At 46.1% G+C, this 25,987-nt stretch overlaps 1 protein-coding gene across 1 annotated transcript; it reads right to left on the reverse strand.

Moving 5' to 3' along the window:
• Positions 1-316: 316 nt before the first annotated feature.
• LOC119974706 (UDP-glucuronosyltransferase 2C1-like) lies at positions 317-17,768 on the reverse strand. Its single transcript, XM_038813846.1, has 2 exons — positions 17,558-17,768; positions 317-2,572 (listed from the first exon to the last, which is right to left on the reverse strand). Exons 1-2 carry the CDS (start codon positions 17,569-17,571, stop codon positions 937-939), a joined length of 1,650 nt encoding a protein of 549 aa, XP_038669774.1. The 5' UTR covers positions 17,572-17,768; the 3' UTR covers positions 317-936.
• Between the last annotated feature and the right edge of the window lie 8,219 nt (positions 17,769-25,987).

Genomic DNA, 25,987 nt, shown 5'->3' on the forward strand with positions numbered 1-25,987 from the left:
TGCCTCTCCTATTGCTCTGTACTCCATGCCTCTATCTATGAAGTCCAAGATCCTGTATGTCTTTTGAACCACTTTCTCAACCTGACCTGCACATTCAAGGATTTGTGCACAAATGCCCCCAGATTCCTCTGCTTCTGTTAGCTACTCTGGAATTGTAACCTTCATTTTCTATTGCCTCTTTTGTACCTCCCAACAAAATGCTCACTGAAACTGTCTGAATCAATTGGTCCAAATTACACAACAACTCTCTATTAGGATCCATGTGTGAAAAAGCTCGCTTCTACATGTCAAAATCACCAAAAGGCAGACAGACAAATCATGCAGTAACATTTCTTTATTAATATATGTGACTATATAAGTAACAGTATTTTACAATCAGAAGTCATGGTATTCCATTCTTGAGCAATGAGGGGATAACACCCAAGATGAATATCAAATGATCCTGGCAGCAGCTGAGGAAATATTTCCTGGCTATGGCATGGCTCACTAACTCACCAAAACCAGTGGGACATTTGGTAAAGAAACCAGACATGCTGACAAACCCATGGTGAGCTGTGGTGGATATCGTTATTGATTCGAGAGCGGGGGTTAAAATCACTGTGGGGGAAGAGTGTATCTGTCAGTGATTCCCAGAAATTTCACATTCTTACATTATGTTCTTGGCCACACGTGAATTAATGTGATGATTAGCTTTGAATAATACTTAAGAAAAAAACTTGTTGTTCTTTCATATAAAATTGTATGTAAGTACAGCAATTCCATGTCAATAACTGTACAAAAGAACTACTATTGACTGACATCCTTTGATATTTTGTTTCTTAAAATTCATGATAGAGTATCTAGAAAAGGCATTCCATGGATTTCCTGACTGCATTAAGCTCTCACTGTATAATTGGAGGAACTCAAAGAGGCGCTCCCAATTCGAAATAGTTAATCTCACTGAATCTTTTGTTTCTTCTTCCGAGCAATGGTACAAAGTCTGTTCAACAATAGAACTGTCAGCACTGTAACCATTAGGACCAGAGACAGCAGGAAAATCATCACATCTACACAATAGTAAGCATACCAGGGGAGTCGGTAAGATTCTGAGCGTAAATGTGCTGCACCTTTGTGTCGAGCAACATACTCAATCCAGAAAATGGCTCTCTCCATTGGAGAGTCTGGTTGATCCCTGTGGAGAGCAGAGAGTTTCTGCATGTTATCCCGATAAGACGTGTTGTTTATGACTTCGTGAAGTGCTTGCAAGAGATCTATTGGCTGCATGGCTGCGACATTAATCACTTTGGCTGCCCCTCGGGTTTCAAGTCTGAGTAAATTGTCAAACTGATCATAAAGCAGAGGGATGCCAACTACTGGCACCCCGTGATAGATGGCTTCATAAACTCCATTGGTGCCACCATGGGTAATGAATGCTCGTGTCTTGGGGTGCCCTAGAAGGTCATTCTGAGGGATCCATTTTGCTAGTAGCGTATTATTTCCTACGTTGGGAGGAATCTTTCCATCGTGTCTCCAAATAACTTTCTGAGGTACTTGAGCAAAGGCCTCTGCTATTTTCATTGTAATATGCAATGGCAAAGAGCTGATAATGGTCCCCAGAGACATCACAATAATCCCATGTTCCCCTGAGGATTGGACAAACTCTTCAAACTCTGCTGCTAGAGGTTTGGATGGTTTACACTGGAATCCCCCAATGTAAACAATGTTTGGCATGGTGGGTCTCGGGAATTCAAATATAAAATCAACTCTCATCAGCCACACATCTGCTCTGAGGAGAATCGTCTCGATATCTGTGTCTGGGCCTAAATACTGATGGCAGAGTTCATTGTAAATGGGCTGAATAATAAATCTTGAAGCAGATAGTTGAAAAAGATTTAAGATGACATTTAGTGTTCTTTGTAGAAAACTCATTTTGTCTGTAAATTGAGATCCGATGATTGGGATATAGGAAGGTGGCGATGGGGCAGAGAGGAAATGAGCTTCCCCACTGATGAACCATCGAACATTATACACCAAAGGGAGTTTTAAATAATAAGCAAGGATTGGACCTGTGCCAAAAGCAGGATCAGTAAGTAGCAAGTCAAATTTTGCATCTTCAAGTTGCCTCAGCACTCCTTCAGTATTGAAAATTGCAATGGTGAACTCTCTAGCACAAGCGTGGTGTGAATACATAGCAGACCATTTCTCATGTTCTTGCTGAACGAAGACCCATGGCATCAGACCATTGTTTAAGGCTGCCAATTTGTTTTGTAGATATCTTTGTATTACTTTTTCAGTTTCATTCTTGCCAAGGCATTTTTGCATTTGAACCACAATGGATCGATAGAGATCAGACCTCTCCTTGGTGTACCAAGCTTCTGAGGAATGAACCACGGTGATACTGTGTCCATGAAGTTTCAGTCCTTCTATTAGAATTCTCATATTGATCCAGTGACTTCCATCAACAGGAACAACCAATATATTAGCCCCCTCGGTAATAGGACAAGACAGGGTGATGATGGTAAGGATACAAGCAGCCAGTAATTGACTTCTCCATCCAGAAGGCTCCATACTCAGAAGGACAGATATCCAATTCCTATTGGAGAATCGAATGTAAGTAACAGTGACACGAGAATACATTGGAATTAATGTGACATTCCCGTTGTTTCCACTCCTTTAATACCAGAACAGTGTTTTGCTTAAACAAAATCAGGCTTGAGGCCCTGACAGCTTTCGCATGTGGAATGAACATTTAACATGTTGATAAATTGTGTTGGAGTTGCAGCTTGTGACAAGAGTTTATCAAGTTTCTTCAACAGCACCAACAATTTATATTTAAATCGCACCTACAACCTAATAAAATGCCCCAAGATGATTCACAGGAGCATTTTAAAGCAACATTTGACACCAAGTCACATTAGATGATTTTTGCGTGCATGACCAAAAAAGAGATTGATTTTAAGGAGTGTCTTGAAGGGGGAAAAGGGAGGTTGAGTGGACGGTTGTTGAGGGAAAGAATTCCACAGTTTAGGACCTGGCCAGCAATGGCGCAGTAATTAAAATTGTGGATACTCAAGACCAGAATTAGCTAAGTTCAGATATCTGAAAAGGTTGTTTAACCAGAGGAGATCACAGAGACAGGGAGGAGCTTGAAAAAAAGGATAAGAATTTCAAAACCAAGGCGTTGCTTATCCGGGAGTCTTTGAGTACCGGGGTGGAGGGGTGAATGGGATAGGGTGAGTGTAAGAACAGGGGTGGCTGAATTTGGGTGACCTCAAGTTTACAGATAGTAGAAGATGGGAAGCTGACCAAAGGTGCGTCGGAAGAATCAAGTCCACAACAAAGGCATGGACGAGGGTTTCAGCAGCAGATGAGCTGAGGCCGGGGCGGAGTCAGGCAAAGTTACAGAGGCTTTCTGAATAATGGCAGGAGTGTGTGGTCGGATGCTGGTTTCAAAGTGATATATCACACCAAAGATGTGAACAGTCTTGGTCAGCCTGAGACAGGTGCGTGGGAGGGAGCACCGAGTCGGTGGCTATGGAATGGAATTTGTAGTCGGGGCTTTGGTCTTCCTAATATTTAATGGTTGAAATTTCAGCACAGCTCACTGGATGTCGGTCAAGCAGTCTGACTGTGATCTGACTGTGTTGGGGTTGGGAAAGGCTGTGGTGAAGTACAGCTGGGTGTTGTCAGCATGTCAGTAATGCTGTGCTTTCAGGTGATGTTGCCAAGGGGGAGTGAATAGATGGGAACTGGGAAGGGGGGTCAAGGATAGTTCTTTGGGGGACACCAGGGATTACAGCGTGGGAGCAGGAAAAGAAGCCATTCCAAGTAAGACTCTTGCCAAAGTTAGATAGATAAGAATGGAAACAAGCAGGTCCAGCCTCACCCAGCTGGACTAGTGTGGGGAGGCTCTGGGGGAGGGTGGTGCGGCCAACCATTGGGAAGGACAAGGAAGGAATAACCTCCCCCCCCCCCCCCCCCCCCACCGCCTTTTTTGTCAATATTTTTATATCTGGTGAAGAGAAATGTTTGAAGACTATGACAAAAAATATCTTTTTAATGTCGCAGTTTTTCCCAGGGCTGCACACAGCGGCGGTGTCCGAGAGATTGGCGTTAAATTCCTGGAGACTCCAGGCCAATCTTAGAAAATGAGACGCACAAAATTATTCATTTACTTCGTTAAATATATTTTTCAACCAGCGGGTGGGGTTTCCACGACTCGGGTTGCAGAGCAGCTAATAACTGCGGCACCATGTCGCCCCCTTAGATTCAAAATTGCTCCATTTTCATGACTACACAAAGCATTTAAGTAGTTCTCCCCCCCCCCCCCCCCCCCCCCCCAACACCCTTCCCCCGGCCAGTGTTAAATTAGTGGCAGAAAGACTGAATTAGTGGAGGAATGGCCAAGGCTGAATGGGAACTAACCGTTGGGGGGGGGGGGGGGGGGGGGGGGGGCTAGCTGTGTGAGTAACTGCAGTAAGCTTCAGAGAGTAGCATCCCCGTATTTCTGATCAGGAATAAATATAAGCATTCACACTTCTGGACTGCTCTTTCTGCCATTACTACTCCGTTCAATTCTGTACATTTTAGTGATTTAATCTCTCCTGGTCTTCCAGCTGTCACTGACCTTCCGTTGTTCATCGAATCCCTACTGTGCAGAAAGAAGGAGGCGATTCGGGCCCATAGAGCCTGCACGACCTTTTGAAAGAGCACTCCACCCAGCTCACTCCCCACCCTCGCCCCGCAATCACACAAAACCTTTTGGACATGAAGGGACAATGTGCGCATGGCCAATCCACCTGGCTTGCACATCTTTGGACTGTGGGAGGAAACCGCAGCACCGAGAGGAAACCCACACAGACACGGGAAAACATGCAGACTCCACACAGACAGTCACCCGAGGTCGGAATCGAACCTGGTCCCTGGAGCTGTGAGGCAGCAGTGCTAACCACTGTGCTGTCCCACTGAAGTGTTGGCTAGTGTAGACTTGAGAGATGAACAGACACTTCCAACACTGATGAAGGTTCAACTCAATTTTATTAACTACTTCTAACTAACTAACACACGATGACTGTGGGTCTAAATGATGCTAACTTAAACTAGAGACCTAAGCCTTGTCCAAACCAGTTGATTCTCTCAGCACGTGTTGTAAGTCTGTGCTGGGCTGGATGAGTTCTTGTTACACTCAGAGGCAGCACCCAGAATGAGCAGGAACCGTGGTGCCCTCTGCCTTTATAGTGTGTGTATTCTAACTGGTGATTGGCTGCGGTGTTTGTCCATGTTGATTGGTCCCTGTGTGTGTCCATCAGTGTGTGCCTGCACCATGATTTCACTTGCTTATAACCTACTTCAAGATGGCACCGGTGCATGGTGACTCTCTGCGAGCTCCCTCAACCAGACCCTTTTCTTTTATATCTTATCACCGTTCTGACCTGGAGCTTTTTCCCACCTTATCATCCATTGCTTTGTTTGGCCTTTGTTTTGCACTGTAAACAATCACTATTTGTTGATGTACCATTTGCCAATGTAATCTGTTGATTATTCTTTTGCCTACTCAGTACGTGCTGTGTACGTTTCCTTGGCCGCAGAAAAATACTTTTCACTGTTCCTCGGTACATGTGAAATAAATATCAATCAGTCAAATGCAACTTTTCCATTTTCTCCCAGTCCCAATGAAACAGACGATAATCCTGGTTCGCCAGGGTAGGATTTGGGGGGTACCCCAATTATGCTCTGGAGAATCCCACTGGGAAGTTCCCAGGTAACGGTTTACTCGGCAATTGCCCAGAAGGGATAACTTCCCTGGGACAATTGCGCTGGGTTGAGAGCCATCGGCCAAAGTGACTCCGATCACTCACTTGGATGTTTTGCCAGTTTTACGCTCATAGTTACACTGAAAGAGTTAGAAAGAAATAAAGTACTTCTAACTTCAGAGTAGATATTTTAACCACCCACAGGACATCCCCCACACAGGACACCTGCACAGGACAGCCCCCCCCCTCCCCCACACTCCTACGACAGGGCAGCACGGTAGCATTGTGGATAGCACAATTGCTTCACAGCTCCAGGGTGCCAGGTTCGATTCCGGCTTGGGCCACTGTCTGTGCGGAGTCTGCACATCCTCCCCGTGTGTGCGTGGGTTTCCTCCGGGTGCTCCGGTTTCTTCCCACAGTCCAAAGATGTGCAGGTTAGGTGGATTGGCCATGCTAAATTGCCCTTAGTGTCCAAAATTGCCTTTAGTGTTGGGTGGGGTTACTGGGTTATGGGGATAGGGTGGAGGTGTTGATCTTGGGTCGGGTGCTCTTTCCAAGAGCCAGTGCAGACTCGATGGGCCGAATGGCCTCCTTCTGCACTGTAAATTCTATGAAAACCTTCAAGGGAACCTCTCAAACCACCCCCCCAACTGCTAAACTCCCAGAGGACCCCCCACACCCACCCCACCAACCAAGCCCCTCCCCCAGCCCAACTCCCCCACCATTAGTGAGTGCCACTCCAAGGAAGATACGGGATTAAATGTTGTCTCTCCCTCCAGCTTCAGATTTCGCCTGTTCTAATTGTAAATATGTTGGGCAATCACCGTTAGCAAGTGCTGAAATATGCAGTAAAGACGACTGGTTAACTATTAACTAATTCCTAACTCCCACTTTCACTTGCCCCCACCTTCTACACACACACACACAGACACACACACACACAAACACACAGACACAAGACAGACAAACACAGAGGGGTGGAAGGGGATAAAGTCATAAGTGAAACAAGTCTTTGTTTCAGATGATGGTTTTGGCACACTTCCATAACATTTGGACACAGGACAAAGTGTTAATGGTGCCATTAGGGATGATGAGTGCTGGGACTTCCGGTGGTGGCATGTAGAGGGGAAATCCCACGTTAGGTGGCTCCCGCTTGAGATGTATTTTTAAGAGGTTTGAAGTATGGACCCGGGGATAATTTTTGGAGGATTGAAGAAGGAAAGACAAAAAGTTGCTGAAGGATGCGAAAAGTGCTGCCGAGGAACAACTGGAAAGACGTGAGGAAACGCGGGTTCTCCGTCGAGTGAGAGGACCAGCAAAAGTGCTGGCAAGATGGCGGATGCCGCACGGCATGGTGAGGCCCCACTGCTTATGGTGGAAAAGAATGACTGAGGTGATGGCTATAGAGAAGCAGTTTGTGAGGCACAGGGAGGCGTTGAGGAAGGAGATGGCGGTCGCACTGAAATCATTGGTGGAGGAGGCAATCGCCCCGGTGAGGGTAGCTGTGGCAAAGGCATTGGCGGGGGTGAGAGAGCAGGGTGAGAAGATGAATGAAGTGGAGGAAGCCATGTCGCAGCACAGCGACCAGCTCACCTCAATGGGGGGGGGGGGGGGGGAGCTGCGGAGGGTGGTTGAGGCCAACCGAGGGCTTTGAGCAAAGCTCGAAGGTTTGGAGGACCACTCGAGGCGGCACAATCTAAGAATTGTGGGCCTGCCCGAAGGGGCAGTGGGCCTGAGACCAACAGAGTACTTTGCTAAGATGCTGGTGGAGTTGAGGGGAGAGAATGAGGACCCCGCCCGGTATGAACTGGGCCGAGCTCATCGATCATTAAGGCCAAATTCAAAGTAAATGAGCCACCAAGAGCAGTAATTATCTGCTTCCATAAATACAACGTAAAGGAGAGGGTGCTGAGCTGGGTGCGGCATGAGCAGGAGGTACAGTGGGCTGGGCTGGAGTTCGGGTATACCAGGACCTGACGATGGAGTTGGCGAAGAGACGAGCGGTGTTCGGCCGAGTAAAGGCGACACTGTACAACAAGGGGGTGCGATTTGCTTTGGTGTACCCGGCGAAGCAGAGGGTGACGTGCAACACCAAGGATTTTTATTTTGAAACGGTGGAGGCGGCTGAGGCTTTCGTGAAGGCGGAAGGCTTGGGACAGCAGTGAGGAGTGGAGCTGGAAGAGAGGTCGTGGACTGTGATTGGGGAGGTGGAAAATTTATAACTGTTATAACTTTCTCTTCATTGACCTGTATTGTAATTTACTTGATTTCACATTGTTATAGAGTTCAAGTTTTTGTTTGGTTCGATTGGCATTCTTTGTTGCGACGATTATATGTTACTTCATTGCATTGTATGGGTTGGATTGTTTTTCTTTATCCTCTGGGACTGGGTGGGAGGGGCTGGAATGCCTGGGGGGCGGGGGGGGGGGGCACCCGCACTAGCTAACTAAAGTTGGCTAGTGAATGGGGGTGAGGTGGGAGGAGAGTTGCGGATATTGGAGCCTGCTGAGCAGATTTCAATGGGCCTACGAGGCAAGCAAAGGGGGGGATGAGATCAATACTGGGTTTTTCAAGAGGAAGTACAGGGGGGATTCTGGGAGGAGGGAAGGAGGTTCGATATTAGCAATGGATGGGGGCAAGTCAGGCTCAGGTGGCAGGGCCTGGTGATATGATGATGGTGGATAAGAGGGGGGTTGGTGCGAGACCCCCAGTTAGGATAGTAACGTGGTACGTGAGGGGGTTGTGAGGTCCAGTCAAGAGATCAAGGATGCTCGCGCATCTTAAAAGCTTGGAGGCCGATGTAGCAATGCTGCAGGCGACACACTTGAGGGCGAAGGACCAGGTGAGACTTAAAAAGGGCTGACTTAGTCAGGCGTTCCACTCTGGATTTGACGGAAGGGCTCGAGGGGTAGCGGTAATGATCCGTAAAAGGGAACGGTTCCAGATGGAGAAGGTGGTTGTAGATCAGGGGGGTAGGTAGGTGATTGTGGAGGGGAGGCGAGTAGCGCTGGTAAGTATATATGATCCCAATTGGGATGATGTGGGATTTGTGAAGAAGGTGTGTGGGGCCATCCCCGACTTGGACTCACACAAACTGATAGTGGGCGATACTGGAACTTGGTGCAGGAGCCAAGGTTGGACAGGTCATGGCCGCGCTCGCTGGTCCCGTTAGGGGCGGGGGGGGGGGGTGAAGGCATTGGCTTGGCTAATGGTGGCAATGAGAGTGGTGGACCCTTGGAGGTTTCTGTACCAAGGGAGTGGGAGTACTCATTTTTCTTGGCAGTCCATAAGGTATAGTCGCGGATCGACTTTATTGTGGTGGGAAGGTGCTGCTGGCTGGGGTTAAGGGATCGGAGTACTCAGCAATTGCAATATCAGATCACACTCAGCATTGGGTGGATACGGTACTGGAGAAGGGGGTAGTACAGAGGTTGGGGTGGAAATTAGATGTGGGACTATTGGGGGACCGAGGGTTCTGTGACAAAGTTGAAAAGGTAATTGAGGAATATGTAGGTCTCAACTGCACTGGGGAGGTGTTAAAGGCAGTTGTCTGGGAGGCTCTAAAGGCGAGGGGTGGAGTGATCTCGTTTAAGGCTAGGGTGGACAAAGAGGAGAGGTTGGAGTGTCAGAGGGTAATAGGTGAGATGTTGGAGGTAGATAGTTATGCAGAAGATGGCGACCCAGTGAAGTTGGAAAAGAGAATGGGCAGCACGATTGCACAGTGGTTAGCACAGTTGCTTCACAGTTACAGGGTCCCAGGTTCGATTCCCGGTTTGGGTCACTGTCTGTGCGGAGTCTGCACGTTCTCCCCGTGTCTGCATGTGTTTACTTTGGGTGCACCGGTTTCTTCCCACAGTCCAAAGATGTGCAGGTTAGGTGGATTGGCCAAACTAAATTGCCCTTAGTGTCCAAAAAAAAAGTGGGGTGGGGTTGCTGTGTTACGGGGATAGGGTGGTGGTGTGGGCTTGGGTAGAGTGCTCTTTCCAAGGGCCGGTGCAGACTCAATGGGCCAAATGGCCTCCTTCTGCACTGTAAATTCTATGACTTCTAAGATAACGACAGGCGAGTTTTGACCGACTATCCATCAGGAAGGCGGTGCGCCAATTGAGGCGAGCAAGGGGTGCAGTGTATGAGCATGGAGAGAAGGCGGGGGCCTATGTTAGCGGGTGAACTTCGGAGGGAGGCGGCGGCAAGGCAAATTATTCAGGTGTGGTACAGGGCAGGGAAGTTGGTGGTGGCTCCGGTTCAGATTTACAAGGTCTTTAAAGAATTCTATGAGAGGTTGTATAGGTCAGAACCACCTGGGGGAGGCCGGGAAATGCAGGAGTTTCTAGATGGTACCCAAGGTTAGGCTGGGGGGACAGGGATACATTAGAAGGGACAATAGTGGAGCAGGAGGTAAAATATATGATTGGGAGGATGTAGTCGGGGAAGGTAGCAGGGCTGGATGGGTTTCCGGTGGAATATTACAAAAAATTTAAGGATAAGCTGGCACCGCTGATGGTTTGAGGAGGCGATAGGGAACGGGGCGTGATCACAAACTTTGGGGCAGATATTGATTTCCCTGTTGCTTAAAAAAGACAAGGATCCGACGGTGTGTGGGTCATATAGGCCCATAACACTTCTGAACGTGGACGGAACAGTATTGGCGAAGGTACTGGCAGGTACGCTGGAGAAGGGCTTCCTGAAGGTGATTGGTGAAGATCAGACGGGGTTCGTGAGAGGGAGGCAGCTCTTTTCGAACATTAAGAGGGTATTGAGCATGGTGATGGCGGAGGGGAAGGAAACAGGTAGTTGTGGTATTGGACACCAAGAAAGCATTTGACCGGGTAGAATGGGGGTACTTGATGGCAGTTCTGGAACGGTTTGGGATTGGGCCATGATTTGTGGACTGGGTAAAGCCATTATGTTAGGAGCCGAGAGCGAGTGTCCGCACAAATAATGTCAGCTCGGAATAGTTTTCTCGCCACCGTGGGACTAGGCAGGGATGTCCTATGTCCCCCGTGCTGTTTGCACTCACGATTGAGCCGTTGGCTATTGTGTTAAGGTGTTCGGGAGTATAGAAAGGAATAGTGCGGAAGGGGGGGGGGTAGAGCATAGGGCGTCCTTATATGCCGATTACTTGTTGTTATTCATGTCGGAATCGAGTGTATCAATAGGGAGAATATTGGAGCTGTTTCAGGTGTTTGGGTCTTTCTTGGGGTACAAGTTAAATCTAGACGCGAGTGAATATATTGTGGTGTCTCGGCTGGGGTTGGGGACAGGGGTGGGGGCTGCTGCCATTCTGTCGGGCAGCAACTCACTTTAGATACCTGGGGGGTGCAGGGTGCTCGGGATTGGAGGGGGGCTCCGTAGGTGCAATATTTCTAATTTGTTAGGGAGGGTGAAAGCTGATCTGGCAAGGTGGGATGGTCTCCCTCTGTCACTGGCATGTCGGGTACAGGCGGCTAAAATGAACGTGTTGCCGCGATTTTTGTTTATTTTCCGATGCCTGTCGATTTTCCTGCCAAAGGCATTTTTTAGAGGGATTGAGGGAATGATTACCTCGTTCATATGGCGAGGGAAGGTGGCCAGAATTAGAAGGAGCTACTACAGAGAAGAAGGCAGGTTTAGGGCTTCCGAACCTGATGTATTATTACTGGGTGGCGAATGTGGAGAAGGTACGGAGCTGAGTCAGAGGAGTTGATTCACAGTGGGTCAGAATGGAGGAGAGTTTGTGTAGGGGTCGGGATTGAAGCGCTAGCAACAGCGCCACTCCCGATGGCCCTGGGGAAATACTCAGGGAGTCCGGTTGTAATAGCCTCGTTTAGAATTTGAGGCAGTTTCGCCAGCACTTCAGGTTGGGGGCGGGGTCAAGGAAAATGCCAATTCGGGGGAACCACAGATTTGAACCAGGGAAGTGGGATGGAGATTTTCGGATATGGGAGGCAAAGGGAAGTAGGACACTAAAAGATTTGCTTTTTGGGCGTCGGTTTGCAGGATTGAAGGAGCTGGGATCGAAATATGGGCTGGAGCAGGAGGAAATATTTAGATACGTGCAGGTTCGAGACTTTGCTAGGAAGGCGATACAGAGCTTCCTGGTGGAGCCGACCTCAACATTGCTGGAGGAGGTGCTGATGACAGGGGGACTGGAGAAGGGGGTAGTGTCGGTGATTTACGGGGCTATTTTGGGAGAGGAGAAGGTACCTCTGGAAGGGAGCAAAGCAAAATGGGAGGAAGAGCTGGGAGATATTGGGGAGGGTTGATGGAGGGTTTAAACTAATGTGGCAGGGGGATGGGAACCGATGCAGGAAGTTGGAAGGTAGTAAAACAGGGACAGAAGCAAAAGGAAGTAAAGGGGAAAGTGCAAGGCAGAGAAGACATAGTCAAAAATCAAAAAGGGCAATAGTACAAGGTACAGTGACTGAGGGGAGCTCAGTGAATAGGCCCAGTAATACTAAAAGGAATAAAACTGGAGATGTTAAGATTCAAAACAGAGGTAAAAAAAACAACATAAGTGTACTTTACCTGAATGCTCGTAGTATTCAGAATAAAGTAGATGAGTTGATGGCGCAAATCATCGTGAATGACTATGATTTAGTGGCCATTACTGAAACATGGTTAAAGGATGGTCACGACTGGGAGTCAAATATCCAAGGGTATCAAACTATTCGGAAGGACAGAGTGGATGGTAAGGGAAGTGGTGTAGCTCTGTTATTTAAGGATGACATCCGGGCAATAGTAAGGGATGACATCGGTGCTATGGAGGATAAGGTTGAATCCATTTGGGTGGAAATCAGGAATAGTAAGGCAAAAAGGTAACTGATAGGAGTAGTCTATCGGCCACCAAATAGTAACGTTATGGTGGGGCAGGTAATAAACAAAGAAATAACTGATGCATGTAGAAATGGTACAGCAGTTATCATGGGGGATATTAATCTACATGTCGATTGGTTTAACCAGGTCGGTCAAGGCAACTTTGAGGAGGAGTTTAGAGAATGTATCCGCGATAGTTTCCTAGAACAGTATGTAATGGAACCTACGAGGGAACAAGCGGTCCTAGATTTTGTCTTGTGTAATGAGACAGTATTGATTCATGATCTCATAGTTAGTGATCCTCTCGGAAGGAGCGATCACAACATGGTGGAATTTAAAATACAGATGGAGGGTGAGAAGGTAAAATAAATACTAGTGTTTTGTATTTAAACAAAGGAGATTACAATGGGCTGAGAGAAGAACTAGCTAAGGTAGACTGGGAGCAAAGACTTTATGGTGGAACAGTTGAGGAACAGTGGAGAACCTTCCAAGCGATTTTTCACAGTGCTCAGCAAAGGTTTATACCAACAAGAAGGAAGGACAGTAGAAAGAGGGAAAATCGACCGTGGATATCTTAGGAAATAAGGGAGAGTATCAAATTGAAGGAAAAAGCAGACAAAGTGGCAAAGATTGGTGGGAGACTAGAGGACAGGGAAATCTTTGGGGGGCAACAGAAATCTACTAAAAAAGCTATAAAGAAGAGTAAGATAGAGTATGAGAGTAAACTTGCTCAGAATATAAAAACAGACAGTAAAAGTTTCTACAAATATATAAAACAAAAAAGAGTGGCTAAGGTAAATATTGGTCCTTTAGAGGATGAGAAGGGAGTTTTTTTTCTAAATTTAGAGTACCCAATTTTTTTTCCAATTAAGGGGCAATTTAGCATGGCCAATCCACCTAACCTGCACATCTTTGGGTTGTGGGGGTGAAACCCACGCAGACACGGGGAGAATGTGCAAACTCCACACTGACAGTGACCCAGGGCCGGGATTCGAACCCGGGTCCTCAGCGCCATAAGCAGCAATGCTAACCATTGTGCCACGTGCCGCCACCCGAGAAGGGAGTTTTAATAATGGGAGATGAGGAAATGGCTGAGGAACTGAACAGGTTTTTTGGGTCGGTCTTCACAGTGGAAGACACAAATAACATGGCAGTGACTGATAGAAATGAGGCTATGACAGGTGAGGACCTTGAGAGGATTGTTATCACTAAGGAGGTAGTGATGGGCAAGCTAATGGGGCTAAAGGTAGACAAGTCTTCTGGCCCTGATGGACTGCATCCCAGAGTGCTGAAAGAGATGGCTAGGGAAATTGCAGATGCACTAGTGATGATTTATCAAAATTCACTAGACTCTGGGGTGGTCCCGGTCGATTGGAAATTAGCAAACGTGACACCACTGTTTAAAAAAGGAATTAGGCAGAGAGCGGGAAATTATAGGCCAGTGAGCTTAACTTTGGTAGTAGGGAAGATACTGGAATCTATCATCAAGGAAGAAATAGCGAGGCATCTGGATAGAAATTGTCCCATTGGGCAGACACAGCATGGGTTCATAAAGGGCAGGCGGTGCCTAACTAATTTAGTGGAATTTTTTGATGACATTACCAGTGCAGTAGATAACGGGGAGCCAATGGATGTGGTACATCTGGATTTCCAGAAAGCCTTTGACAAGGTGCCACACAAAAGGTTGCTGCATAAGATAAACATGCATGGCATGAAGGGTAAAATAGTAGCATGGATAGAGGATTGGTTAATTAATAGAAAGCAAAGAGTGGGGATTAATGGGTGTTTCTCTGGTTGGCAATCAGTAGGTAGTGGTGTCCCTCAGGGATCTGTGTTGGGCCCACAATTGTTCACAATCTACATAGATGATTTGGAGTTGGGGACCAAGGGCAATGTGTCCAAGTTTGCAGATGATGCTAAGATGAGTGGTAAAGCGAAAAGTGCAGAGGATACTGGAAGTCTGCAGAGGGTTTTGGATAGGTTAAGTGAATGGGCTAGGGTCTGGCAGATGGAATACAATGTTGACAAATGTGAGGTTATCCATTTTGGTAGGAATAACAGCAAACGGGATTATTATTTAAATGATAAAATATTAAAGCATGCTGCTGTGCAGAGAGACCTGGGGGTGCTCGTGCATGAGTCATAGAAAGTTGGTTTGCAGGTGCAACAGGTGATTAAGAAGGCAAATGGAATTTTGTCCTTCATTGCTGGAGGGATGGAGTTTAAGACTAGCGAGGTTATGCTGCAATTGTATAAGGTGTTAGTGAGGCCACACCTGAGTATTGTGTTTAGTTTTGGTCTCCTTACTTGAGAAAGGACGTACTGGCACTGGAGGGTGTGCAGAGGAGATTCACTAGGTTAATCCCAGAGCTGAAGGGGTTGGATTACGAGGAGAGGTTGAGTAGACTGGGACTGTACTCGTTGGAATTTAGAAGGATGAGGGGTAATCTTATAGAAACATATAAAATTATGAAGGGAATGGATAGGATAGATGCGGGCAGGTTGTTTCCACTGGCGGGTGAAAGCAGAACTAGGGGGCATAGCCTCAAAATAAGGGGAAGTAGATTTAGGACTGTGTTTAGGAGGAACTTCTTCACCCAAAGGGTTGTGAATCTATGGAATTCCTTGCCCAGTGAAGCAGTTGAGGCTTATTCATTAAATGTTTTAAGGCAAAGATAGATAGTTTATTGAAGAATAAAGGGATTAAGGGTTATGGTGTTCGGGCCGGAAAGTCCACAAAAGATCAGCCATGATCTCATTGAATGGTGGAGCAGGCTCGAGGGGCCAGATGGCCTACTCCTGCTCCTAGTTCTTATGTTCTTATGATATGGAGTTCTATTGTGGGGTGCTCCAGAGACTGAATGCCTCCACCTCATGCGCAAGGTTGGGGCTGATACAGCTGAAGGTGGTATATAGAGCGCACCTCACAAGGACGAGGATGAGCCAGCTCTTTGAGGGGGTAGAGGATGTGTGAACATTGGGGGGGGCAAACCTAGCTTATATGTTTTGGTCCCGGCCAAAGCTGGAGGATTACTGGTAGGAGGTTTTTAGAGTAATTTCTAAAGTCGTGCACATAAAACTGGACCTGGGCCCTCGGGTGGCCATATTCGGGGTGTCAGACCAGCTGGAGTTGGAAACGGGTGCGGAGGCAGATGCTGTAGCCTTCGCTTTGTTGATCGCCCGAAGGTGGATCCTGTTGGAATGGAGGTCAACCTCTCCATCCTGTGCCCTGGCGTGGCGGGGGGACCTGCTGGAACTTTTAGCTGATGAGAAGGTTAAGTTTGAACTGAGGGGAAGGATAGAAGGGTTCTACAATCCATGGGCGTTATTCATTATGCACTTTCAAGAATTGGATTACATCAAACATTATGTAATGTTGGGAGGTTGGGAGGGTTGGGCGAAAGGGGACTGTATGTGTTAATGGTGACTATGGTGATTCCTGATTCCTTCTTGTTATTTGTTTATGTTAACATGTGGGCTGTTCTTTGGGGGTTTGGTGGGAGGATGGGATTGTTGTTGATAAGGGGATTGACAGTATATTCGTTGCTGACTATTGTTTGTTGGTGGGTGTAAATTTGGAAGAAAATGTGAAAAAGGAGAATAAAAATATTTTTTAAAAAAGGGATGAAGAGTGCTAATAATTACAAAAGGTGACAAAGAAAAACGTGTCAATAAAGAACAAAGAAATGTACAGCACAGGAAAGGCCCTTCGGCCCTCCAAGCCTCCGCTGACCACGCTGCCCGTCTAAACTGAAACATTCTACACTTGCGGGGTCTATATCCCTCTATTCCTATCCTATTCATGTATTTATCAAGACACCCCTTAAACGTCACTATCATACCTTCTTCCACCACCTCCTCCGGCAGCGAGTTCCAGGCACCCACTACCATCTGTGTAAAAAACTTCCCTCGCACATCTCCTCTACATGTTGCCTCTCGCACCTTAAACCTATGTCCCCTAGTAATTGAGTCTTCCCCCCTGGGAAAAAGCTTCTGACTATCCACTCTGTCAATGCCCCTCATAATTTTGTAGACTTCCATCAGGTTGCCCCTCAACCTCTGTCATTCCAGTGAGATCAAAACAAGTTTATCCAACCTCTCCTCACAGCCAATACCCTCCATACCAGTCAACATCCTGGTAGTTTGGCGACCATAATTGAACACTATATTCCAAGTGTGGCCTAACGAAGATTCTATACAGCTGCAACATGACTTGCCAATTTTTATACTCAATGCTCCGGCCAATGAAGGCAAGCATGCCATATGCCTTCATGACTACCTTCTGCACCTGCGTTTCAGTGACCTGTGGACCCCTACACCCAGATCCCTCTGCCTGTCAATACCCTTAAGGGTTCTGCCATTTAGTGTATATTTCCCACCTGTATTAGAACGGGAGCAAAATTGAACAACAAGGGACATGTGGACATGTGGGATAGGGGTGGGGTTCTGTTGGGACACGCCAAGGGAACTGAAAAACAACAATCTGCAAAAGGGGGGAGTCAAGATGGAGGGAAAGGTCACAGTCCAAATTTATTGAACTCAATGTTGAGTCCGGAAGGCTGAAACGTGCCTAACCAGAAGATGAAGTGTTGTTCTTCCTCTTACAATGGGCTTCACTGGAGCATTGCAGCAGACCTGGGATGGGCATGTGTGCAGGAGAGCAAGGTGCTGAGCTGAAATGTTACGGAAGGTGGGGTCATGCTTGTGACCAGAGCGAAGGTGTTCCACAAAGTCAGCCCAGTGTGCTAAACCAGCCCCTATCAGCGACCATAATATGATAGAATTCTTCAAGATGAATATCACCACTTGCTAGTTCACCACATTCCAAGCCACACACCATTGTGACTTGGAACTATAGCAATATTCCTTAATCATCCCTACAGAAATACAATAGTGGGTGAAGTTACACACATGGGTCCCCGATGGAATTTACACCCACTCCTTTCAGGAGCACCTACTGCAGTCACATTGGCAGGTAAATCTGTCCCAAAATCAGCAATGGGGCCACAGTAAATTTTTAAATAACTTACCTGACTGAGACCATAGCAGCAGGAGTGCTCCTCCGTATCGCTGAAGGAAAGTCTGGGCGGCTACAACGAATATCTGGGCCTCTGCTGTAGTATAAATGGAAAAACGTAACAGGTATGTCAGCATCTGTGGAGAGAGAAAGAGAGTTAAAGTTTTCAGTCGATATGACTCTTCTTCTGCTGCTCTGGGTTCCTCCTTACAGCTCACTCCGATTTTTATTCTCTGCCTCTTCCTGCTGGAAATGACCAAACAACAGAGTGGCCGCATTCAGATGAGTCCTGGCAGTTTAAATCTGTTAGTCTTCTGACTTATATCCCCGCACGAGACTGCTGTCGACACCTATGACTTCCTGTTAGCAGTTAACATCAACTTTCTTATCTTTGATTGCTCCACACACTCAAACTATCTCTCAGTAACTGATACATTCTGTTTGTGGGTTCTGTTGATTTCTAATTTCTGCTATTTTTGAACAGTTACAGGAATAGAATGAGGCCATTTATCCGCTCGTGTCTGCTCTGCCATCTTGTGATAACATGTCCTCTCTCCTATCTCCACATAACCAACTCTGCCCCATATGGATAACAAAGTACTCTCCATTTCACTTTATAATTGGCCCAGCATCATCTACCATAAGTGGAATAGAGTTCCAAATCTATTCCCTATGTACGCCATCTACTCCCATTGTTCTGAACAGAATTTATGTACACCTTTCTACTGTCAATGATCTGTAAGTTGGTTTGTGACGGGTGTGTGTTTTGTTCCTCTCAGACTGAGGGTCACAATTCAAAGAAATTACAGCAGCAAGCGTTTTAGCATTTTAAAATAAAGTTTATTTAATCTCACAGATTTAGACCAGATTTTAAAATGCTGCATCTCATTTGTTCATCTCAGACACATACAAAGATGAAATACAGATCCAGGTAAAACAATATGGTGGCAACTTATAATTATTTCAGTCTCATTTGTGGCAGATAGTTTCTTAGATGTTGCTTTAAAGTTGAATTGAAAGCAAAAGGTCAGCTGCAATGTTTGTTGTAACCAAGTTGCTTGATGTTTGTGCCTTGGGTGAACTCAAGGTTGGACCATGTTCCGGGGAGCCCTCCTCCAACTTTCAAGGTATCGCCGTATATTACCTTAGCTGATTGACTTGCAGCTAGTTCGATTGCTTTCGGTGTATCTGTCGAAGAAACAGACCTCACCTGGTTCGGTTTTGTTTCTTGTTCTGAAACTATTTGTTCATTTTCACTCTGGGCCACCAGTGCTGGTGGATGGATTGGTGTAGATGCACTTATTAAGGGGGTCAATGTTGGAACCAATTAGAGAACAAGCCATCCCAGATGGAGTATTGTGTAATGAGGCAGGAATAATTGGCAATGTAGATGTGCGCGACTCCTTGGGGATGAAATGAAATGAAAATCGCTTATTGTCACAAGTAGGCTTCAATGAAGTTACTGTGAAAAGCCCCTAGTCGCCACATTCTGGCGCCTGTTCAGGGAGGCTGGTACGGGAATTGAACCGTGCTGCTGGCCTCCCTTGGACTGCTTTAAAAGCCAGCGATTTAGCCCAGTGTGCTAAACCAGCCCCTATCAGTGACCATAATATGATAGAATTCTTCAAGATGGAGAGTGACATTATTGATTCTGAGTCTAGGATCCTGAATCTTAAGAAAGGAAACTACGATGATATGAGATGCGCGTTGGATATGATGGATTGGGAAATGTTATTTAAAGGGATGACGGTGGATAGGCAATGGCAAACATTCAAAGAGTGCATGGGTGAACTGCAACAATTGTTCATTCCTGTCTGGCGAAAAATAAAATAGGAAAGATGGCAAAACCATGGCTTACAAGGTAAATTAGAGACAGTATTAGATCCAAGAAAGAAGTATGCAAATTGTCCAGAAAAAACAGCAGACTTGAGGATTGGGAGCAGTTTAGAATTCAGCAAAGGAGGACAAAGGAATTGATTAAGAAAGGGGAAAGAGAGTACAAGAGTAAGCTTGTGGGGAACATAAAAAACTAATAATAATCTTTATTGCCACAAGTAGGCTTACATCAACACTGCAATGAAGTTACTGTGAAAAGCCCCGAGTCGCCACATTTCGGAGCCTGTTCAGGTACGCAGAGGGAGAATTCAGAATATCCAATTCACCGAAGTGCACGTCTTTCAGGACTTGTGGGAGGAAACCGGAGGCAACCTACGCAGACACGGGGAGACTGCAAACTACGCACAGTGACCCAAGCCGGGAATCAAATCTGGGACTCTGGAGCTGTGAAGCAACAGTGCTACCTAATGTGCTGCCATGCTGCCCCTAACTGTAATAGCTTCTGTAGGTATGTGAAGAGAAAAAGATTAGTGAAGATAAATGTAGGTCCTTTACAGTCAGAAACAGGGGATTTTATAACGGGGAACAAAAAAATGGCTGGTCAACTAAATACATACTTTGATTCTGTCTTCAAAAAGGACACAAATAACATACCATAAATATTGGGGAATGCAGGGTTTAATGAGAGGGAGGAACTGAAGGAAATCAGTATTAGTAGAGAAATAGTATTGGGGAAATTGATGGGATTGAAGGCCAATAAATTCGCAGGGCCTGATAACCTACCTCCCAGAGTACTTAAGGAAGTGGCCCAGAAATATTGGATGCACAGCTGGTCACCTTTCAAGATTCTATAAACTCTGGAACAGAGAGCGACCACCACCTCTATTGGATCTCAGTGCCACGGGTGATGCCCATTCAGGTGATGGTCCAGATCAACAATTTCCCCAGCTGCGGAGCTACACCCTTCAGCCAAGGGCCCCATGGGACATACATTCCCCGGCCCAAGTGTGGGCCTGGCACGGGAGACCTTTCGGGGAGTTGGAGTATTACAGTAGGCAAATCATCAAAGAAGACAAACAAATCATCGAGAAGCATTTCTTTATTAATACCTGTGATCATATAATTGACAGCATTTTAAAATCAGTTAACATAAGCAAATTTTTTCTGTTCGAGAAATATGACCATTTAACCGTGATGATCCCGTGTGTTTCTAGATCTAACCAATAATGAAAAACTGATGGTGAACGTTGTGGTGATCACAAGTTAACCAGATGCAACACAACAGAGCAACCACTAGAGGGAGCACGGGAGAGCCATATAAATAGAAATAGGACAGGAAGTGAGGACACACTTCACTGAGGGCAGAACTTGGAGCAACACATATACACAACACACACTTCACAGCAGGCGGGCTGGTAAGCAGGACACACACAGCAAGCAAAGCTGGTAGTTAGCACTGGAAGGTCGTTCTAGGTCGAGCTCTGGAAACTGAACGAACTCACAATAAAGCATCTTCTCCACACTTGAGACTACGAGCTTTATTAAGACACGAGTAACAACACATGGTACCCAGGAGTGATTTCAGACGCTTATGACAGGACAACTCAGCTGCAGATACAGAAAACAAAAAAAAAATGGCATGGAAATCTCCTACTGGACATTCGACTTCGGAAGACATTGCTGATGAGAGGATGTGCCTTGGATACCCACTTCACCTGGACACGACTGGAAAAGTAAGAAGTGTCTGGGAAAGGTTTAAACAAATGTTCGATTTCGCTATCATAGCATATGATGCAGCAGCAGCCTCAGACGAAATTAAAATAGCAATTCTCATCGAAGGAAATGAAGCTTGGAAAGTTTATAATGGATTTAAATACTCAAAAGGTGAAGACAGAAACAGCTTACAAACGGTACTAAACAAATTTGAAGAGTACTGTGAGAAATTTGAACAGCAAGACATACTCAGAGGCCAAACTGCACAGAGACTGAGTGATGCAAAACTTAAAAAATCACGAAAAGAGCAAGAAATCGCGAATGAAAAGTACAGATCAAAAAGAAGAAATAAAAAGAATTTCTCACAAAGCCAAAACGCTGAAACCCTGTCCAAATCGGGAAGAGAAGATCACTTACGAATTTTGCAGTCCTGGTGGGACAGTAAAATCGCTGAAATCCGCGAAAAACGGCAAAAAATGGCGTTGGAGCACATTTTGCAGTCTCCGGTAAGCAAAGAACTACAAATGGCGTCTGCGCATGCGCCGGAACCGGAAGCCGCGCATGCGCAGTTTAAAAAAGATCGCGGTGCCGATCGTGATGCGCATGCGCAGGCCGCGCATGCGCAGTCAAAAGAAGTTTTGGTCGCGGATCGTAATGCGCATGCGCACGCCGCGCACGCGCAATGGAAACAAAACCGCACAGTGAAGGAGGAAGGCCGATTTGCGCATGCGCAATGCATTCCTGCGCGTGACGTCATGACGTCTGAGCATCCCGACCACGCCCACTTAAAAGGGAAATGCCCGAAAATTGAAAATAAGACACTTAAAGTGGTAAACACAAATTTTCTTGCCTCAGAACACAGAAAAACGCCTGAACTTACACCAACAGTTAAAAACAACTTGCACAACACCCTGAAAAAAGCAGTCTGCACCACCCAAAGTGAAGAGAACAAAAAAGAATTCCGAAACAACAAAAGATGATTTGTTTTTCGAAGAATACTACTCAGACACAGCTGAGTCAGTCGGATATGCTTCTCACAGAATCAGCGACAAGGTCGCAAAGTTCAACACGAATCAACTCGTGGTAGAAGAATCCAACCAGGATGATTTGTTTTTCGAAGAATACTACTCAGACACAGCTGAGTCAGTTGGATATGCTTCTCACAGCATCAGCGACACGGTCGCAAACTTCAACACGAATCAACTCGTGGTAGAAGAAGCCAACGAAGATGAAATGGGTATCAAAGAATACTACTCAGACATGGAGGAGTTATTTGGACATGCTGATCACAGCATCAGCGACACCGTTGCAAAGCTCAACACGACTCTACTCATGGTAGATGAATCCAACACCATGAGGCCATGGCAGCTCGTCGATACATTGGATGACAGCAATACCCAAGACGAAGACGACGCCACACAGAGAGCACAGGAAGACTCCACAGAGCGAGCGATGACAGGCTCCACAGTGCGAGTAATGAAAGACTCCAAAAGGGATGCAAGCAAACACTCCCTGGCGAACACCATGCATGAACAAGACCATGCAGGTAAACCCGCAGTATCTGAGCAACCACAAGCAGACTATGAAAGTCTGACAAGCTCACATGAACAAGAAGAAGACAATGCACCTCTACCAACTGCATGCGAAGACAGTGACAAGATGATCACACTCGACGTACAGGATCACAGCGAGACTGACAGTTCTCAGCTTGTCTGTACCGAAGCACAGAGCGAAAACAGTAACAAGGTGATCGCACTCGACGTACAGGATCACAGCGAGACTGACAGTTCTCAGCTTGTCTGTACAGAAGCACAGAGTCGGGCCACCCAACAGTCCAGAGTGACGGTGCCGAAAGAAACCATGCAGATTCGGACTCCAGAAGAGGAGCGCCAGAAGTCCACAGACATCACGTCAATTGTAATCATGGAGGTTTTGACTCCAGAAGAGGAGCGCCAAGAATCCAGAGACACCACGTCAAACGAAATCGAGAAGAATTTGACTCCGGAAGAGGACACAACAAAAGCAAAGATGAGGAATCCAATTCTCCACAAATGATTGAGGTCACCTGCACCGATGCAACATCAGATCATTCGCACCACTCTCGAGACGAAATACTCAATGACTCAAATTATCCACTCGGGACACTCATAGAGTATAACAAAAAAAAACAAACGTCAAAAGAAACACAGCAAGAACAAAAGCAACATGAAGCGCGACAAGACCAACAACAATAGCAAGAAGCACAGCAGAAACGAGAACGACAACAGAAAGAACAAAAGCAACATGAAGCGCGACAAGACAAACAACAAAGTCAGGAACAAAGATAGCGACAACACCAAAGACAGAAACGACAAAAACAGCAACACGAACGGCAACGAAAAGAACAAAGTCAGGAACAACGACAGTGCCAACACCAAAGACAGAAACGACAAAAACAGCAACAAGTACGGCAACGAAAACAACAAAAACAGGAACGACAGAGACAACAGCAATGAAACAACGACTTGTACACAATGGCACTACTTGGCACATGACGGACAATGCCACAGCACACTGCAAAACGATGACAAGACTACAAACATGTCATGGGATGACGACGAATCGCATAAACACACGTCTGCTCCAGAACGAGCAAGCACACCAGCATCCAAGGCGGATGAGACAATAAATCAACACCACAAGCACAGAAAAAAGTCCATGCCAGTCAACATCAGTGATGTGACCATGCAAACACCTCGGGATGATGCATTGGGTACTTAAAATAACAAGGAACACCAACAACATTAACAGCGGACTTGCAATATCAATATCACCACGTCATCAACAACAACAAAAAAAAAGAAAAAAAAGCTCTGAACAAATTCATCAAGTTTGGACTCATAAATGTTTTATTGAGATTGGACATATAACTACATTGGCTTTGTACAGTATGCAATAGCACCATCACCTGTATAGATACGCATATCATAAGTAACTGTTTTCTATAATTTTCTTTAACGATGTACAGCAAATATGTAAAGAGAAAAAGGGGGATGGGGTGATCGTAGATTTACTAGATACAAAACAACTGAGCAAACACCAGAGGGAGAGCTACAAATACACCGGGACAGGATGTACAATTTTCTTTAACGATGTACAGAAAATATGTTAAGAGAAAAAGGGGGACGTGGTGATCACAAGTTAACCAGATGCAACACAACAGAGCAACCACTAGAGGGAGCACGGGAGAGCCATATAAATAGATCAGGACAGGAAGTGAGGACACACTTCACTGAGGGCAGAACTTGGAGCAACACATATACACAACACACACTTCACAGCAGGCGGGCTGGTAAGCAGGACACACACAGCAAGCAAAGCTGGTAGTTAGCACTGGAAGGTCGTTCTAGGTAGAGCTCTGGAAACTGAACGAACTCACAATAAAGCATCTTCTCCACACTTGAGACTACGAGCTTTATTAAGACACGAGTAACAACACAAACGTAATAGATCCTTTGTCTTCACAGCTCTTTCTGAGAACAACACAGTCTTTCTTCTGAGCACTTCCTGTCCTCCCAAACTCCAGCAGAATTGTTGATGGTTCTGTTACATCTGTCTACATTTTGAGGCATTTTTAGTCCATGATGTTGTGGCAGCGCATATAGTTTACCGCAGTGTAATTGAGGCCAGTTCTTTGTGCCAGTCACACACTCAAATCCATCAACGCAAATGAAAGAGAAACTAACCTTCAACCTGCAGGGACATGAGCAACAAAAATGGAGGTGTAATTAAGGCGTCAAACATGCTGAGAAGCAGAGAGAGAGCTGTGCTGAAAATCTTTGGCAATCAAAGAGTGGGTGGAATTATTGGAGTGACATTTGCTTCTCTGCCAATGAATTCCAGAAATGTCACATTCTTATTTGATGTTCTCCCACCACACATCAACAAATATGATGATTTGTGTCAAAAACTGCTTGTAAAACATGTAGATTTTTGCATTAGATTTGATGTAAGAACAGCATTTCCCTCTCCTTTGCTGCACACAAGGATTGACATCCGCTCCATATTTAGCTCACAAAAAGGCTGCAGTAAAATCGATGATATTCAGAAAGGGAAGCAATAGATATCACATTACACTATTGTTGAAGTAAAATAATTCAAAGTTGCTTCCCCAGCAAAAGCAAATATCTCATGAGATTTTTGCTTCAATACTTGCAGCCACTACGACACTAAGACACGAGTAGCTGAAGGCTTTCCCTAAGAGGGAATTGGCAATGCTAGTTCTGTGAGCATTCCACAGCTCCCGAGTGGATTCCCGTGGGGGCGGCACGGTAGCACAATGGTTAGCACGGTTGCTTCACAGCGCCAGGGACCCAGGTTCGATTTCCGGTTTGAGTCATTGCCTGTGCGGAGTCTGCACGTTCTCCTCGTGTCTACATTGGGTTTCCTCCGGGTGCTCCATGTGCCGGATTCCTCCATGTGCCGGTTAGGTGGATTGATCATGCTAAATTGCCGGTAGTGTCCAAAAGGTTACGTGGGGTTATGGGGTTACAGGGATAGGGTGGAGGAGTGGGCTTTGGTCGAGTGCTTGTTCAGGGGTTCGGTATAGACTCAATGGGCCAAATGGCCTTTTTCTGCACTTTGTGGATTCTGTGTCTCAGGAGAGTGTTACTGCCCAGCATCCCAATCAGATTGTAAGGCCTGGACAATTTGCATGACCACTGGAGGGAACCTGAGCCCAGTCCAAGTAATATTCCCGGCAGGGTCTGGGATCCGGTACCCTGCTCTGGCCGGGTGTGTGTGCAGGGCGGTGTCTGCCAGCGCAACCAGCTCGTTGGATGGCACCCTGAGAGATAACAGGAATGTAAGGATGGGGGTGGTTTGGGGGCTATGAGGGTCCCAGGGTGGGAACCCT

This window comes from Scyliorhinus canicula, chromosome 12 (genome assembly GCF_902713615.1).
Source record: "Scyliorhinus canicula chromosome 12, sScyCan1.1, whole genome shotgun sequence".
NCBI lineage: Eukaryota > Metazoa > Chordata > Chondrichthyes > Carcharhiniformes > Scyliorhinidae > Scyliorhinus > Scyliorhinus canicula.